The 17506-nt window shown below is 35.5% G+C and overlaps 3 protein-coding genes across 3 annotated transcripts; 1 reads left to right on the top strand and 2 right to left on the bottom strand.

Moving 5' to 3' along the window:
- Positions 1-2736: 2736 nt before the first annotated feature.
- LOC108482764 (cytochrome P450 716B1-like) lies at positions 2737-4721 on the bottom strand. The gene is made up of 4 exons (XM_017785875.2): positions 4149-4721; positions 3630-4068; positions 3329-3516; positions 2737-3216 (listed from the first exon to the last, which is right to left on the bottom strand). Exons 1-4 carry the CDS (start codon positions 4638-4640, stop codon positions 2911-2913), a joined length of 1425 nt encoding a protein of 474 aa, XP_017641364.1. The 5' UTR covers positions 4641-4721; the 3' UTR covers positions 2737-2910.
- Positions 4722-5105: 384 nt separating this feature from the next.
- Positions 5106-7083, bottom strand: LOC108482022 (protein FATTY ACID EXPORT 5). Its single transcript, XM_017785128.2, has 3 exons — positions 6661-7083; positions 5926-6013; positions 5106-5406 (listed from the first exon to the last, which is right to left on the bottom strand). Exons 1-3 carry the CDS (start codon positions 6857-6859, stop codon positions 5334-5336), a joined length of 360 nt encoding a protein of 119 aa, XP_017640617.1. The 5' UTR covers positions 6860-7083; the 3' UTR covers positions 5106-5333.
- A 937-nt stretch (positions 7084-8020) lies between these two features.
- LOC108483413 (polyadenylate-binding protein RBP45C) lies at positions 8021-12252 on the top strand. The gene is made up of 7 exons (XM_017786795.2): positions 8021-8464; positions 8694-9168; positions 11103-11158; positions 11236-11366; positions 11449-11545; positions 11634-11795; positions 11970-12252. Exons 1-7 carry the CDS (start codon positions 8147-8149, stop codon positions 11970-11972), a joined length of 1242 nt encoding a protein of 413 aa, XP_017642284.1. The 5' UTR covers positions 8021-8146; the 3' UTR covers positions 11973-12252.
- The last annotated feature ends 5254 nt before the right edge of the window (positions 12253-17506 follow it).

Here is a 17506-nt window from a genome sequence, read left to right as displayed (position 1 = left end):
GTCTTTTTCTGCTATGGTAAAAACACAATTTGGTGTGCGAATAGAAGTAATTTGGAGTGACAATGGTGAGAAATTTTTTAGTGACCAATTAGGTGTTTTCTTAACCAAACATGGTATAGTCCACCAAAGCTCTTGTACAAATACACACAACAAAATGGGGTTGCAGAAAGAAAAATCCAACATCTTTTGGAAGTAACTAGAGCCTTGATGTTCACTAGTCAGGTATCAAATTATCTTTTGGGCGAAATCTTGTTATCAGCTACATATCTTATTAATAGAATGCTTAGTAAAACTTTAAACTATAAAACTCCTTTCAGTCTCTTTAAAGATAACTTTTCTAACTCTAAATTGATCACAGATTTATCCCTTCAAGTTTTTGGGTGTAGTGTTTTTGTTTATCTTCACAACCAAGGTAAACTAGATCCTAAAGCAAAAAAATGCTTCTTTGTTTCTATGCTTCTAATAAAAAGGATTACAAATGTTACGATCCAATTGATAGGAAGATTATTGTTACCATGAATGTCACATTTGTTGAAACACAATCTTACTTTGATTCTAATCTTCAGGGAGGGAATTATAGTAAGGAAGATTCTATAATTGATCAAGAAAACACTAGGAATATACAACATAGGGGCTCTAATAATAGGGAAAGCGAATTTATGATTAACACAAAAATTAATGATGTTAATGTTGTTAATGAAAAGGACTATGAAGATGTAGAGTCTGATCATGAGAATAAAGAACAAACAAAGGAGTTAATTGTTTACTCAAGAAGAAATTGAAATCAAGAAAGTGGAATCCACCCGATTCATCACTAAGAATTCAACCCGCAAGATCTTCTCAAAAGTCCAGGTAAAGCTCATAATCCAACTAATGAATTTTCTAATTTAGATATTCCAATTGCTAAAAGAAAATGTGTTAAAAATGTTGTAAAATATCTCATGTCTAACTTTGTATCCTATAAAGCCTTGTCTTCAACATTCTCAACCTTCGTTTCGTGTCTCGATACTGTGAAAATACCAAAAAATATGAAAGATGCTTTACAAGTTCCTGAGTGGAAGAAGGCTATTTTAGAGGAAATGCGCGCTCTTGAAAAGACAGATACATGGGAAACAGTGGAATTACCTGTAGGGAAAAAAATTGTGGGCTGTAAATGGGTGTGTACAACCAAATTCAAATCAGATGGATTTTTAGATAGATACAAAGCCCGATTGGTGGCTAAAGGGTACATTCAAACATACGGGATAGATTATCTTAAACATTTGCTCTAGTAGCCAAATTAAATTCTGTTAGAGTTCTTTTATCAGTTGCTATTAATCTTGATTGGTCCTTACAGCAGTTAGATGTGAAGAATGCTTTTCTAAATGGGAAACTTGAAGAAGAAGTTTACATGGATCCTTCTCCAGGTTTTGAAGAAAAATTTGGAACTCGAGTATGTAAACTCAGGAAATCTTTGTATGGTCTAAAGCAGTCTCCTTGAGCTTAGTTTGAACGGTTCACTCAAGTTGTTAAAAAATAAGGTTACTTATAAGGGTAAGCTGATCACACAATGTTCTATCAACACTCACAAAAAGGTCGAATAGCAGTTATTATAGTTTGTGTCGATGATATCATTTGTACAGGAGATGATGTGGATGAAATAAGGCGTCTCAAGGAGCATCTAGCATTGGAGTTTAAGATCAAAGACTTGGGTCCTTTGAAATACTTTCTTGGAATGGAAGTTGCTCGATCAAAGAAGGGTCTTGTGGTCTCTAAAAAAAATATGTGATTGATCTTTTAAAAGAAGTTGAGATGAGTGGTTGTCGCCCAGCTGACACATCAATTGATCAAAATGTAAAATTCGAAAATAAAAAAGGTCGATTAGTTGATAGAGGGCAATACCAAAGATTAGTTGGTAAGTTAATTTACTTATCACATACAAGGCCAGCCATAGCTTTTGCAGTGAGCTTAGTGAGTCAATTTATGCACTCCCCAAAGGAGGACTATGAAGAAGCAGAGTTTCGAATTCTAAGATACTTGAAGAGTTCACCTGAAAAGGGTTTATTCTTCAAGAAATCCGAACAAAGAAGAATTGAAGCTTATACGGATGCAGATTGGATAGGCTCAATAACAGATAGAAGATCTACATCAGGATACTATACATTTGGTTGAGGAAACCTTGTGACTTGGCGAAGCAAAAAACAAAGTGTTGTAGCAAGAAGTAGTACAGAGGTTGAGTTTAGATCAATGGCTCAAGAAATTTGTGAAATGATGTGGTTAAAAAGAATTATGCAAGAGTTGGGGAAACTAATAACTTCTCCAATGAAGTTATACTGTGTTAGTAAAGCTGCCATTAGTATTGCTCACAATCCAGTCCAGCATGACAGAACTAAACATATTGAGATTGATAGACACTTTATCAAGGAGAAGATTGAAGAAGGCCAAGTGTGCATGCCGTTTGTTCTTTCAAAATAACAGATTGTTGACATACTCACCAAATAACTCTCTAAGACGAACTTTGATTGTCTTGTAAGCAAGTTGGGCATAATTGATATATATGCACCAACCTTGAGGGAGGGTGTTGAAATATGTATATATTTTAAATTTATTTAGGTAGGTAAATCTTATTTAGGTAAATTTTATTTTATCTTTTAGTTTATTAGAATAAGGAAACTATTTTCCGTTTATGTTCTAGTAATTTATTAGAATAAGAGAATTATTTTACCAATTAGAATTAGGACTCTATTTAAATTTAGTTCTTTATTTAATAATGATAGAACAGTTTTATTAAATGTTGTCATGTAAACTTTCATGATATGATTCCGAGATTCCTACTGTGTTTTACTGGCCTACCTAAATATGTGAACAAAATGAAGCTCATTTGCTCTGCAGCAGGAATCTTGTAAGTTAAGCTACCAAGAGAGTAAAATATTAGGGCAATTTTCTAGGACTGATTTGAACTGGTAATCCTTTAGTTGGGACAGGCATTGGATCCCTGCTGAAAGAGTTGTCTAAACATAGTAACTTCCAAGTGAACCGAGTAACCAGACAATGAATTGAAACAAGGGTTTCAATCCTTGCAAACTCGTATCCTGGACATATCCGAGGTCCCCCACCGAATGGAATGAAGCAGTAAGGTGGAAGTGAAGCTGGATTCTCGAATCTCGATGGATTGAACTTTGATGGTTCCGGAAATATAGTATCATCCATTTGTGTTATGCCGGTAACCCAGAAAATCTTCATACAAATGAGTAAATTATATCAGTGACAGTGAGATACCATATACCAGAGAAATGGATCAATCTGAAATGCTGAAAGGACGTAGAATGGAAAGTATGGTTCTACATACCAGCCAGTCCTTTGGAATGAGATATCCACCGTACTCAATATCTTTTACAACTTTCCGGAAACCACCAAAGACTGGTGGGAACATTCTTAGAGTTTCCATGGCTACTTTCCATGTGTATTTCATCTTGGCAAGGTCTTCCCATGTTAGAAGCTCCCCGTTAGGCTTCCTCCTTGCTATTTCATCTTGTTCTGCAACCACAAATCAAGATGCACCCTATATCATCATTCCCTTTTCTGCAACATTGCAACTGGATCGAGTTTGGTCATAAAGTTATGGCACTTAAGATCATGTTGATAAATACCTTGAAGAACAGCTGCATATATGGCAGGATCATTAGCGAAAAGGCGCAGCAAAAACGTGAGAAGAACAGACGAAGTATCATATCCTGCAACCATGATGAGCATAACATTGTGAATAATCTCTTTCTCGGATATGACTTGTTCATCCTTCTGGTTGCGAATGCTAAGCAAACAAGTGATGAGGTCTTGGCGAGGTGAAGCACCCTTCTCTAGATCTACGCTCTTCTCACCAATGAGAACTTTCAACAACTTCTGGGCTCTTGCACTCGCCTGCAAGCTCCGGTTGTAGCGTGTGAAAGGCAGATTAACCGGTACCGACCACATTCCTTCTATCATATATCGAAAATCATTGGCAAGTTTATCTCTTCTTGTTCCTCTTTCGACTCCGAATAGAAGAGAACAGATTATGTTGAATGTAAGGGTCTTCATCAATGGTAAAACCTGTCAGAATAGGAAAAAGAACACATCATATCTAATTTTCCCAGGTTAGACACCACAGTTTTCAATGTTTTATAAAATACCGTGATTTGTTGCTTGCCATGCCAATGCATCTCAAGGTGGTTCCTGACTTCTTCATCCATCTTCCCAACATACTGTTTCAATGATTCAGGTTTCAAGAATGAAACAAGAGCATCTCTAACTCGCTTATGATCTTCTCCGGTCAATTCCAAGATACATCGATCTCCCAGAATCGAACTAACTGACTTGACTTGCTGGTTAACAATGTTGCTGCTGTCACTGGCGAATACAAACTTGTTTGCAGCCTGACCATAGATGAAAACTGCTGGTTTCCCAAATAATCTCATCTTCGATATTGGACCATATTTCCTTATCCTCTTCTGAAGCCATTCTTCTGCCGTGTTGCTTCGCATGGCCCTGAGAAGGCCAAGGCTTTGACCTATGAGCGGTAGTCCAAGTGAACCTGGAGGAACCCTTTGCGGTGATCTTTTTCTCCTGGTTAGGAGAAGGAAAACTGGGATCAGAAACAGGAGAACTGTGATGATGGTGTTCATGGTAGTGTAATAGAGAAACTGAGCTGATGGCAAAGGGGATTAAATAGAAGATATCCACGGAGAGGCTATTGTTGATCTTCTTTTGTTGGTTTTTGTAATGGAATCTCTTCACTGTAGTGACCTTAATATTCCATTATTTGGTAAAAGACAAGCCATCCATTTTTTTAAACAAGATTGATTCTATTTTCTAATAAACAAGATTCTTAGCTTTTAACGCTTTGTTTGATCCTCCAATCAGGTTCCATTGCTTTTTCAAAGTGACATTAGCATCTTATTTTTAAATCCTGATGATGGATTGCACCAAAGTTAAAAACAAAAACAAAACTGCAAAATCTATGTCAAGCCAAGCAGTTCCTGTTCCAAGGTGAACCTTTGAATTTCTGCAAATTGATACACGTTTGGATTTGCATCTTTATAAACCACAACTCATCAGGGAATTTAAGTCATTCCAAGAACAAAAAGAAATTTAATCTTCACTATGAGAAAATTGCATAGACACAAACACAATTTTGATCACAAACCAGGGTTTCTTTCACAAATAACACAACTTTTTGTCTTTTTCCCTTTCATACACACATAAGAGTAGAGTACAGCATACGTGATACAATTAAAAATTTTCTACTATAACCATCTGAGCTTCAATGATCTTGTCAGATCTGTTAAAATTGGTAAAAGTCAACGTGCTCAACATCGTCATTCGGCCTTGGCCGGAATATGGTTGCCACCGGTAGCTAATTTGTACAAGTAAAACCCAGTCATAAGAAAACTGCGATGAAATGACACGAGTTAGTAGCTCCCAAATTTTGATGAATGTCAAATTAACATAGCAACCTAAATTAGACCCTTCTCTCCAAGTTTAGGGTTCTATACAGAGGATTTAGGTTTAGGTCCTAAAACTTTTGTATCAGAAATGTAAATAACATGGGCCAATGATCCGAGAAGCAGTTTGTCGTTGCGAATGTCGATAGATAAATGAACTTAAACATCACGAAAGAATAAAAAATAAATCCAGAGACTTGCATGAAAGGTAACGAAATACAGCATGCATTCACTATGCAATTGGTATATAATGACCAGACATGGAGGTTTCATAGTTGGCAGCATTGAAAGGAGCTCTGTTGTAAGGCACACAACTGGGAACTTGTAAATTTGTGATGCATTTATATGTATATGAGCTCTGTTAGCTTTTAACTGATATAAGGATCAATATTAACCAGTAGAATTATCATGACTCATGATATAATATGATATGCATTGAAAGCATTGGAATAGCAGATCAACATACCTGATCCCGGCAACAATTCCGGCTGGCATAATCTTAGATGTTTGGTAGTAACGTTGTCCCATGACCCATGTTAGCACAGCAGCAATAACTGGTTTAAAGGTGTATAAATCAGTAAAAAGAACAAACATTTTGTTTGTCATTGAAAGGGATGAAAACAAGCAAACATATACAAATAAAAAAGCCTCCTTCCAAGAATAAAACCCATAGTGAAAATCAGCTTTATCTTTGATGATGATAAATTTATTTACCAAATGGTATATTAAGACACCCTGAAATACTATATTACAAAATCTGACAATTATATTGAATTTGATATAATGAAAGCTTCTTAACAAGACTGCATTAGAGAGCTTTGAAGACAATCAAAGATATGATCTTTGAAAGAACGCATTTTAAAAGGTAAAACAAAGATTATTTTCTCACAGTTTTTGCAAGAGAAATAGCTAATAGCACCGCACTGGATCTACAATGTCCAAACTGATTCTTAAATTCCACAATGCAACTCCAGAAATCCAAAAGAAGAAAAAGAGAAACAACCAGATCAAGTTTATCAATACAAAGTTCCATGGCAGCATTAAATCTATGATCCATAATCCAAAAAAGTCAACTTTTCAATCTCCAAATTTTGAACAAACAATTTATAAATATCCCAGATCGAATTTCACTTAAAAAATTTATAAAAACTAAAGGAGAAGACAGAACTGTGAAAGAAAGCTGAGATTTTGAAAACATTACCAGTCTCAAGTACCAAAGCAAAATATGAGTTCTTTCTCTTCTCAAAAGCTTTAAGGCTCAAATTTGCAGCAAGAATGAGAATCAATCCAGTGCCTACACCCCCACCAAGTGATGCCATGCTACCTTTCTTCAAATACCCAATAACTCCTCCAGCCACAAGAATCAATCCATAAGGGATTGTGAAGCAAAAATCATGCATTTTGGGAAATTTTTTCTTTGGGTTTTTTTCCCTCTTCCTTCAAATGGGTATTTGTTTCTTGAGAAATTCTAAGGGTAAAGTTGAGTTGAACAGATCAAAGGGGAAGAAATGGGAAATCAGAAATGGCTTTTGTGAAGTTTTGTTGGCTCAACAATGGAGACATTTTTCTGGCGTGTGGAATTTTCAGTTGGTCAAAGGCTCCAATGTTTTAACTAATTTTATTTTGTAAGAACCCTTCAATTTTTGCCCAAGGACTTAACATTTACATATTTTATCAATTTAGTTCTTACTTTTTAAACTAAATTTTACTAAATTGAATCGAATTTGAAAAATTTAGTTCTTTTTGATTTTTAATGAAATTTTTAAGTTTGAAATTTTTATTTTTAAATATTTTAATAAATTTTAAATTATTTGTTGACCGACATATTAGACAAATAATGTCGTGACATATTTAAGAGGTAGAGACTTTAGTCCCAAAAATAAAAATATTGATATTTTAGTCCCTTCATAGATAGTAAAACAATAAATTAATATATGACAAAACTGCATTTTGACTCCCCAAAATGAAAAATTGCTACTTCAGTTCTAAAATTATAAATTAATGCATGGTAAAACTATACTTTGACTCCTAAAAAAATTTAACCCTTAAAAATGATAAAATTATAAATTAATAAATAATAAAACTATATTTTGACTTCTAAAAAAATCATATTTAATTTTCACCTTGCCTAAAAGATTTTCAAAATTCGTCCTTACTCCCTAGCCATGTCAACATACAATGCACATGGACTGTCTATATGAATTATCATGCCAATATAGTAAAAATTAATATTTTAGTCTCACATTTTTATTAAATAAAATGAATTGAATATTTTCAAAGATTAATAACTAAATTTAATTAAAACGAATAAAAATCAAATTAACAAAAAAAAATATAAAACATTACAAAGCTAAATTCACATTATATATTTCAAAAATTCAGCCCAAACTATACTATTTTATCGTTATAGTTCAAGGTGAATTTTCATTTTAAGAGAATTAGCCCAAACACAAATCAGGCCCAACAGCCATTTCTCTAACAAAGCCTGAAACCCGTTAACTCCAACTATCCACGTGTCACTTTTGTAGTCGTCATCTATATCCAACCCATAGAAAACGCAAAATCCCCTCTTTTTCAAAGCCCAACAAATTTCGACTCCCGAGTAAAATTGAATATAAAAATAAATTCCCCCCTGAGGGTTTTTCCTCTTTGAGATCTTCCACATCTCTTCTCCTCGTCTATCGAATATGATGCAACAACCACCAGCAGGAGGTGTAGCTCCGCCGCCGTCCATGGCAGCCGATCCGTCTCAAACCCAGCAGTACCAGAAACAACAGCAGTCGCAGCCGTGGATGATGATGTCTCAACAGCAGCAGGCGGGTCAGCCAGTTCCGCCACCTGCAGGTTGGAATCCGCAACCCGTCCCTCCGCTCTCTCAGATGCAGCAGTACTCCGCTGGTTCCGCGACCGTCGGATCTGGCGAAATTCGGTCTCTTTGGATCGGTGATCTTCAACCGTGGATGGATGAGAATTACCTCATGAGTATCTTCGCTCAAACTGGAGAGGTAACTTGATTAGGACAAAATTAGCTTTTTTTTTTAATAAAAAAAGAAACAAAGTCGAGAATCATATTTAATTAAATGGAGATATTACTTGCAGAGTTGATATTTTATTTTTAATAATTAAAACGATTGTTCCTTTCCTATTGAAATGAATGTCCTTTTAATAATTAAAACGATTGTTCCTTTCCTAAATATCTAATTGAACAAAGCTTAATCTTTTGGGTTATTTTAGGTGGTTTCAGCTAAGGTGATTAGAAATAAGCAAACGGCACTGCCAGAGGGATATGGGTTTATCGAGTTTGTATCACGTGCCGCAGCCGAGAGGGTTTTGCAGTTGTATAATGGGGTACCAATGCCAAATTCTGAGCAGAATTTTAGGTTGAATTGGGCGGCTCTTGGATATGGAGAAAAGAGGCAAGAAGAGGGTCCCGATTACACAATCTTTGTTGGGGATTTAGCTGCAGATGTTTCTGATTACATGTTACAAGAGACTTTTAAAGCTGTTTACCCGTCTGTTAAGAGTGCCAAAGTGGTTACTGATAGGACTACAGGCCGGTCTAAAGGTTACGGCTTTGTGAAGTTTGGTGATGAAACTGAACAAATTCGTGCAATGACTGAAATGAATGGGATTTATTGTTCAGCTAGGGCAATGCGGATTGGACCCGCTGCTAATAAGAAGCCTGTCACTGATCAGCAGTATCAGAAAGGTAGACTCTTGTGGTTTATTTCAAGTTATACTTTATCTTGATTGCCTTATGAAGTTTGCTTGGTTGCGTATAGTTTTTATTTGCAATGATTTATGCCTGAGTGCTTTGACTTGACAAGTTGACTGCTAGTTGGTTATTGTGTTTTTATTTATTGGTTTTAATTTTCTGAGGTGGATCTGTTACAGTCTTCTTAAAATTCGAGTTCTTTCAGTTATGCACTTGAAGATATGGCGGAATTTATACAAAGTCGTTTCCTTCCAGTTTGCCTATGTAAACTTGGACGCTTTTAATTATATTAAAAATTAAAACATGCAAAAACTTATATAAAACTCATGTTTTCTTAAAGCAGGACATCAAGAGGCTCTCATTTTGGGGGGCCTGGAACTTATATCAGCTGAAATGATTCCACTTTAATCCGTGGCCTCATTTTAGGTCAGTTACTTTGTTTATGTCAAAAGCTTTCTTTTCTCGTGGCAATATTTGCGCTACGTCTCGCAAATTTCTTTTCCAGTTCCTTATTAAGTATTCCAGTCAAGTACATTTGTTCCATTTTTCCAACATGTTTCCTTTAAATCTTTATATATTTTTTACAAGTCCAGAAACTTTGTTTTATTCATTGTGGATTAATTCCTTTTGATGCTTGCATACATGTATGCACTCCTTTTCCCATCCTTTATGTTCAAGTTTTAATACTCAAAAGTAGGTGAAGCAGCTTTGGTGAGGTTGTTGTGCGTGTTGTCATACACTGTTCTGTTAATGAACCTTGGGGCTAGTTTTGTTCTATTGCTTTTAAAATCTTCGCTTCTTTTTAAAATATGGTATCTGCTTTGTCCTCATTCTTTTCTCTGCTGCACATGAGGACAAACTGAGGTTGGCAAGAAACCTAGAATTTGTAGTTAAAGGCATTGTCAGTTGATACATTTAAGTTAAATCAAGACGGAAGTGAGTCACTTGCCCTTCTTTATTGCCTAAGATGGAGTAATGGATACCTAGCTGCAGATGGATCTGTCCATATTTATCTTGCATTTTGAAGAAAATTTCTTTTATTCTTGTCATTTGAGGTTGTAAGGCACTTCAAATTTAAGATTTCCTTAGTTTTCTAAATATGTGCTTTGTCTTATGTGCATTCTGAGAAATTTAAAGTGTTACTCGAAGTTAATTTAGCAGATAGGTTCTTTCTACTTGTGGGGAACCTTTGAAGTTAAACTTATAAATCATACAGTTTAAGAAACGGCAACTCCTCCCTTCCCCCTTACAACAAATTTGCAGACAACTATAATACTAGCACACAAACACACACCATGTCAAGTGAGGAGAAAAGATTGGCTTTTGTTTCAATTTTCCTTTTCCCCTTTTCGCCCTATTATAAGGGATCAATAAAATAAGAGAGCCTTTACTGATTCCTTGAGTTTAATGTAATTAATGATTTCTTTTGTGGCTACTATTGAAGTTTATTTGATTTGATACTTTTGGCTTTGCCTGGTAGCGGTAAGCCTTGATGTAACCCAAAAGCTGTTTTGTGATTGTAGTTGTAACCGTTGAGTGATTTATAGCGGGCAGTTCTATGGTTTTGTTCTTTTCATGCCATAGGCAGAATTATTTCTACCTGCTTATTTTGAAATGTTATATTATATATGTTAGCTTTTGTAGGTATCTGTGTGTATATGATCTTAATGTTACAATGTTTCAATTTGAGTTTAGAGGAGCAATAATGCTATACCTGGAAATCTATTACACGATCTTTGTAAACATATTTGTAGTTTCCATGGTTAACATGGAAATATTTACTTTTGGCAGATGTAATACTGAATTAGTTTCAAGTTTTTGTAACAAACTTAATATCCGGGGTTGGCGCAAGTGGGGCTTTTCTTGTTGTTTTTAATATCTTATTAGCTTCTATTCAACATTAGTTTACATGTATTTGTAATTTGCAGCTGCTTACCCGAATACTCAAGGAAATTCTGGAGAGAACGATCCGAATAATACCACAGTGGGTAGCTTTTCTTTTATACTGTTATACCCAATTTCATGGTACAGCCAACTGAATTCTTACAAGCTTAATTACAGATTTTTGTTGGTGGTTTGGATCCTAGTGTTTCTGAAGACCAACTAAAACAAATATTTAGCCAGCTTGGTGAGGTAGTTCATGTAAAAATTCCGGCTAACAAGCATTGTGGTTTTGTTCAATATGCTAACAGGTAACTCTTAAACACCTGTGTTTTTTGGCACGCAAAATATTATTCCATGATATTAATGCATTCTGCAATATGATGCATTCAGGGCCAGTGCGGAACAATCTTTATCTGTTTTGAATGGTACTGTTTTAGGAGGAAGAAATGTTAGGCTTTCATGGGGACGTAGTCCTTCAAGCAAACAGGTTTTGTTTTTAAAGCCATAGTTTTCTGTAATTAAAGCCTTGCTACCTATATTCCTGTAAACTAAGAGGGAATCTATTGGAGTGTCAGGTTCAACCTGAACAGGCCCAATGGAATACTGGATATTATGGATATGCTCAAGGATATGAAGCATATGGATATGCACCTCCTCCCCAAGATCCTAACATGTACTATGGGGGCTATCCTGGATATGGAAATTACCAGCAGCCAGGGGCCTATCAACAACAACAGGTAAAAGTAATTTTATGAATGATTCTTGTATCCCAAAAATCAATGAATGATTCTTTGTAGGCTCTATTCATCACTCTTGGAGAAAGAAGATGCAAGCATGCTGAATTTCATTTTTCTTTGAATTATATATACATTTGTGCGTAATGTTTTCCTTTTTTCTTTTGTGTTTTGCAGTAAGTTGCGGTTGCTTTACTGTCGCTTAAGACTCATTCTCTCTGATCCAGAGCACTTCAGGTGTTGGTTTGCTCCGACATGTTTTAAGGTTGTGGATTTTCATTGATTGCTGTACCATTTGTGGGTTTCGGTTTTTGGAGAGGTTCATGTTTCATGTTTTCTTATGGTTTCGCCTTCTTGGCTTCTTATCTTGCCCATCTCTCTCAACCTTCACTCTATTGTAATTTACACTCTTATATGCTATAATAGTTGTTTTAGATTGATGCTTTTCTATGGTTCTTAACTTATTATTGTGTTTCTTATTTGGCAATATCCTTCACAATTTTCAATGGCTATCGTTCTAAGAAGATAAACCTTGAGTTAGAAAGTGTTCTAACATTGATTGCTGAAAGCTATCAGATATTAAGAAGAGGAACAAATGCTGGTGTTGGTTTGGTTTAACCCAAAACCACCTTAAAATGCTACTTTTGTTTCAGTCATCACCTCCTTTTGTCTTTCCATAGCAATGGTGCCTCGTTGAAGTACTTGAAAGCCTAGTTGCTTTCTCAAGTATTGAATATGATACGGTAGATATAGAAACAGAAGAGGAAGGAGATTAGAGAAGAAAAAAAAAGAATTGAGAGAGGGGAAAACCAATTCCTGTGCAATTTCATAACGGTAGCAGCCAAAGCATACTGCGTATAAGAAGGGAGAGAAAACCAAAGCAGTTGAACAGTCCGTATTTACCGGACTCTTAGGTCAGCTCCTCTACGTAGTGTTTCATTAAAACATTTGGTGAAATGCATTGTTTAAGCACAACAAATAACAGAAATAAAATAAACAAAAATAACAAGACTTAAAATCCAAAATAGTTGCTGCATAAATCGTTCCATATCAACTACCCCTGCCCAAATAAGATCCTTGTCCTCAAGGATCTAAGGTTGGAAGATGCTGTCACATATCTAGTAGGTCCTCCCAGGTAGAATCCCTCGAAAATGTATTTGTCCATTGGACCAGCACTTGAGTCACAACTTGTGAGCCCTTCTTAAACATCCTTCAGTTCAAAACACGGACTGGCTTTAGTAGGTCTATACGAGAATATCCGGCTACATAAGGTAGATGGTTCGAGGGAACTTGTTTGTACAAGGCCTCATATGGGGTTGTGTCGATAGCCGAGTGGTGAGAAATATTGTACCACCACTTCGCTAATGGAAGCCAGAGTGACTAGTCACTAGGTCGTTCGCTGGTCATGCACCTCAAGTAGCTCTCCAGGTAGTGGTTGAGCACCTCTGATTGGCCATCAGTTTTCGGATGGTAGGCCATTAAAAGATGAAGTCGTGTACCCAACTTACTGAAAAGTTCTTGCCATGAAGCTTGTAGATTTGGGATAAATAGGCTTGAGCCACTATCAAAGTCATGAATGGATGAGATATGTAATGACCCAAATTTTTAGGTCATCGGAAAAGTGAGTTTTTGGGTCTTCGATTCTGAAAATTAAATTCGTAAATATTTATTAGAAATATTTACGAAGTTAAGTGAGAGGTTAATTAGATTTTAATTAAGAAAATTTAGCTTAGTCAAGACTAATTTAGTGAAAGGACTAGATTGAATATAGTGTAAAATTTTAATTATAAACTATAGAAAAGTCAAGGGACTAAATTAGCAAATAAGCCTTAGGAGACAAGTGTGTGGTATGTATGAATACATTTGTATTATTTTAATTGGTACAAATGTATGTATAAATATGTATTGACTTATTTTATAAGAAAATAATAATAATGATTAAAGTTTATTATTATAATATAATATAATAAAGTAATTAAATAAAACAAATAAAATAAAAGAAAGAATGAAAACGAAACAGAGTAGGGGAAGAAAGAAAGAAAAAGGGAAAGAAAAAGAAAAGGAAAATTTAAGGTTTTGGAGTTCTAAGCTTGATTGGTAAGTTAATTTGATCCATTTTCTTATAATTTTGATGTCTATGAAATCCTAGGAAAGAATACTCCTTCAGTTATGTTGAAATTTAGAAAGTTATTGAATTTTTAGATGTTGATTAAGTTGAATAAATGGAAGAATTAAATATTAATTTGATGGAAATTCAAGTTAGAAGTGGGAGAAGGATTAAATTGTGAAAGAAAATATAGGTCTTGCAATAATAGGGATTGAATTGAGAAGATGTTATAATTAATGTTTTATGCTGTAAATTTAAGAGTTGGAATAGTTTAAAATGATAATTGAATGAAAATACAGGATTTATTTTGAAGAAAAAGAATAGTTATGGTGGAAGGACTAAATTGGAATTTAAGTAAAAGATACATGAAAATATAAGAGTGTGTTATTAAATAATATATATATTCATAATTTTAAATGTTAAATTTTATGTAGCTAACGTAGCACCGGAAACGTCATCGAAAAAGGGAAAGGAGAAAGTGAACGAGGATATCGAGTAAACTCGAGAATTTCGGTTTGTATTTCTATAAACTATGCTTAATGTTTTAATACAATGTAAATGATATTTTTAATAGTTAGAATGTATAATGAATGATATGATGGAAACTATTATTGTTTCTGTATTATAATGATATGATTTGAATACCCTATTAACAGTGTCGGGCTAGTCGGATATAATTGGCATGCCATAGGATTGAAGTGTTCAGGGATATTCCGACTGTGTGTCGATGAGACACTATATGTGTAGACTACTGTGACTGTTCCAGATTTGTTCCGAAGAGGTACTCTGTACCTAACTGTGACTATTACTGTTACTGTTACCCTACGGTGTATTTCGGTTTCAGACGAAGAAACACTGTACATTATACCCGGAGTGTGGGTTGGATCTGTGTATCCGTTCAGGTCCGAGTCATGTTAATAGGGGTAAATATAAGTCCTGAAGACTGACTGTTATCGTTTATGTGACTGAGACTGAAATACGATGTTGAAAGACATTAAATGATATGTAAAAGATATAAATTGAATGTAAGAGATGAAACTATTAAGAATTATGAAAGTAAAAAAGTTTAAGTTACAATGTATATACATAGCTTATTATTTGTTTGAGTATTAGTTTATAGAAATACCACTGAGTGTATACTCAGCGTACGGTATGATTCTGTGCGCAGGACTAGGTACGAAAGGAAACTAAGGACTCAGCATCCAAGCCAATCCCGAACTCAAAGTGGTGAAGTACCTTTCTTTTGGGTATAATGGCATGTATCTAGGCTGAATATGATTTTATTTTGTAATTGAAAAGAATTAGTAAGAAAGATGTTGAAACATGGTATGAAATATGTATATTTTGGAAGTTAAACTTACATGAGTTTAACTAGTATGATAACTTAGTATAATTTCGATATGAACTGAGGTATTGATGTGAAAGAATGAATATTTGCTAAGTTTGAATGGCATAATGAATGATATTTTATTTAAAAACTATTAGTAAATGTTTGGGCATGAAATAGATGTGTTTAGCATGTGAAAATAGCTTAAAAATGGTCAAAAATCATGTTTTCACACGGCCAAGTCACATGGGAGTGTGCCCAGGCCGTGTGAATAAGTCAGAATCTGCCCATGGCCTGGCCCCATGGCCATGTCCCAAGCCACACGGGCATGTCCCAGGCCACACGGGCGTGTGCCCCTATCTTCAAGGAAAAATTTCTAAAGTTGCCAGTTTAGTCCCGAATCACTTCTAAAACATATATTGGGCCCCATAGGCTCATATTAGGGACTTTATGATGAAGTTTGATGAATATTGATCTGGAATGTAAAGTTTATGACTCGATTTTGTATAAATGTTAGTGTATAAGTCTGGTAATACCTCGTAGCCCTATTCCAGTAACAGCTTGGGGTTAGGGGGTGTTACAAGATAGGGAAATGAAGTGACCGAATTGCGGATCACGCGCGGTCAGGTATGGGTAATGGTTGCAATAATCCCAGATGTGCAACATTGTCTCCCTTACATCGCTAACACGTAACACATTCCCTGACCCATTGCCGAATGTCATTAGAGAGACCTTTCCAATAAAACAGCCCTCCAATGTGACACATCGTAGCATAGATACTAGAATGACCCCCAAGTGCCCCTTTCATAAAAATGATTGAACAAGTCTTTCTTCAAAGTACCAAAGTTGCCTACCATCACCTCTCCTTTTCTCCTCAAGATTCTGCCATCCCACCCATACTTGGGATGGACTGTGGGTGCTGTTGCACTTTCTCGCACATCTGCCTCAATATGGGATCAATTTTCCAAGAGTCAACAATTTGAACCCACAAATCCGACCAAGGGGTGTTAATCGTATATTGCATTAGCTAACCTTCCTCTGTTTGTGGCCTTCGAGACAAGGCATCAGCCACAGTATTGTGAGCCCCTTTCTTATAGCTAACCACAAAGTCGTAACCAAGCATCTTGGGCAACCATTTTTTCTAAAATGGTGTAATGGTCTACTGTTCAATCAAAAATTTCAAACTCTGATGGTCTATTCGAATATGGAACCTTCTTCCCACAAGGTAAGCATGCCATTTTTTTATCATTAGAAGCACCGCCAACATCTCCTTATCATAAATGAATAAGGTGTAATAGCCCATTTTCACTTAAATTGAAACAGTGGTTTTGGGACCACAAATCCGAAGTTAGAAGAAAATTTATTTTAATATTATTTTAAGGTCTACAGTATGATATAAATATCATATGAAATTCTTGTTAAGAAATTTTACCGTTTGCATGCCTAGCTTGATAAAAAGGACTAAATTACATAAAGTGCAAAAGTTGAATTCTAATAGCTAAAGGCATCAAATAGCTGTAGAATTTAAAATTTGAGGTTATTATATGGCAAATAAACCATTTAGAGGAGTTAGTAGATAAGGATGATTATTCATCATTAGAAATTGAAGAAAATATTAAGGTTAATTTTGAAATGATGATAAAATAATGATGATAAATGAAATAATTTCGGTAAAGCTTCGTAACCCTATTCTAACGACGGATTCGGGTTAGGGGTGTTACATAAGGCATGGTACTTTACTCCCAAAGCTTTGCTAAAGAAAGCTATAGGTTACCGTTACTGTTGTAACACCGCCCCTACCTTTTGTCCACAAGCATCAGTATCAATATAGAATTCAAGCTTGAAATCAGATAAAGAAAGGGTTGGAGCTTGACAAATTGCACGTTTAAGCTGTTGGAATGCCTCAGTAGCTTCCTTTGACCACTCTTATACCTTGTCCTTCTTGAGCAATGTTGTCTAAGGCTTGGTCATCACTCTATAAAGTCGAATAAACCTCTTGTAGTAGCCAGATAAGCCTAAGAAACCCCTAAGTTCTTTAACTAATGTAGGAGTAGGCCATTGTAAAACACTGTCTATCTTAGAAACATCCATGACAACTCTCGAAATAGCCTCACACCCCTGTGTGCCAGGCCATTTGCTAGGCCATATAACTAATTGACTTACCTTAAGCACTAAACAGGTGACACACGACCGTGTCGCCAAGCCTTGTGTCTCACACAACTAAGTCACACGCCCGTGCCTCTGGTCGTGTGGAGCTAAAATGTACCTTAAATGACAAGT

Source organism: Gossypium arboreum, chromosome 1 (assembly GCF_025698485.1).
Source record: "Gossypium arboreum isolate Shixiya-1 chromosome 1, ASM2569848v2, whole genome shotgun sequence".
Lineage (NCBI taxonomy): Eukaryota > Viridiplantae > Streptophyta > Magnoliopsida > Malvales > Malvaceae > Gossypium > Gossypium arboreum.
The sequence above is the reverse complement of the archived record's forward strand: the minus strand, read 5'-3'. Positions and strand labels throughout refer to the sequence as shown.

Bases quoted from the DNA above. Each gene is read 5' to 3' on its own strand.
- LOC108482022 (XM_017785128.2), bottom strand. From the start codon at position 6,859: ATGCATGATTTTTGCTTCACAATCCCTTATGGATTGATTCTTGTGGCT. The intron at 6,014-6,660 runs GTAATGTTTTCA...CCTTTAAACCAG, and splicing joins TGCTTTGGTACTTGAGACTG to TTATTGCTGCTGTGCTAACA. The intron at 5,407-5,925 runs GTATGTTGATCT...ATTTCATCGCAG, and splicing joins GGAATTGTTGCCGGGATCAG to TTTTCTTATGACTGGGTTTT.
- LOC108483413 (XM_017786795.2), top strand. From the start codon at position 8,147: ATGATGCAACAACCACCAGCAGGAGGTGTAGCTCCGCCGCCGTCCATG. The intron at 8,465-8,693 runs GTAACTTGATTA...GGGTTATTTTAG, and splicing joins TCTTCGCTCAAACTGGAGAG to GTGGTTTCAGCTAAGGTGAT. The intron at 9,169-11,102 runs GTAGACTCTTGT...TGTAATTTGCAG, and splicing joins TGATCAGCAGTATCAGAAAG to CTGCTTACCCGAATACTCAA.
- LOC108482764 (XM_017785875.2), bottom strand. From the start codon at position 4,640: ATGAACACCATCATCACAGTTCTCCTGTTTCTGATCCCAGTTTTCCTT. The intron at 4,069-4,148 runs GTATTTTATAAA...CTATTCTGACAG, and splicing joins ATGGCAAGCAACAAATCACG to GTTTTACCATTGATGAAGAC. The intron at 3,217-3,328 runs GTATGTAGAACC...ATTTGTATGAAG, and splicing joins TCATTCCAAAGGACTGGCTG to ATTTTCTGGGTTACCGGCAT.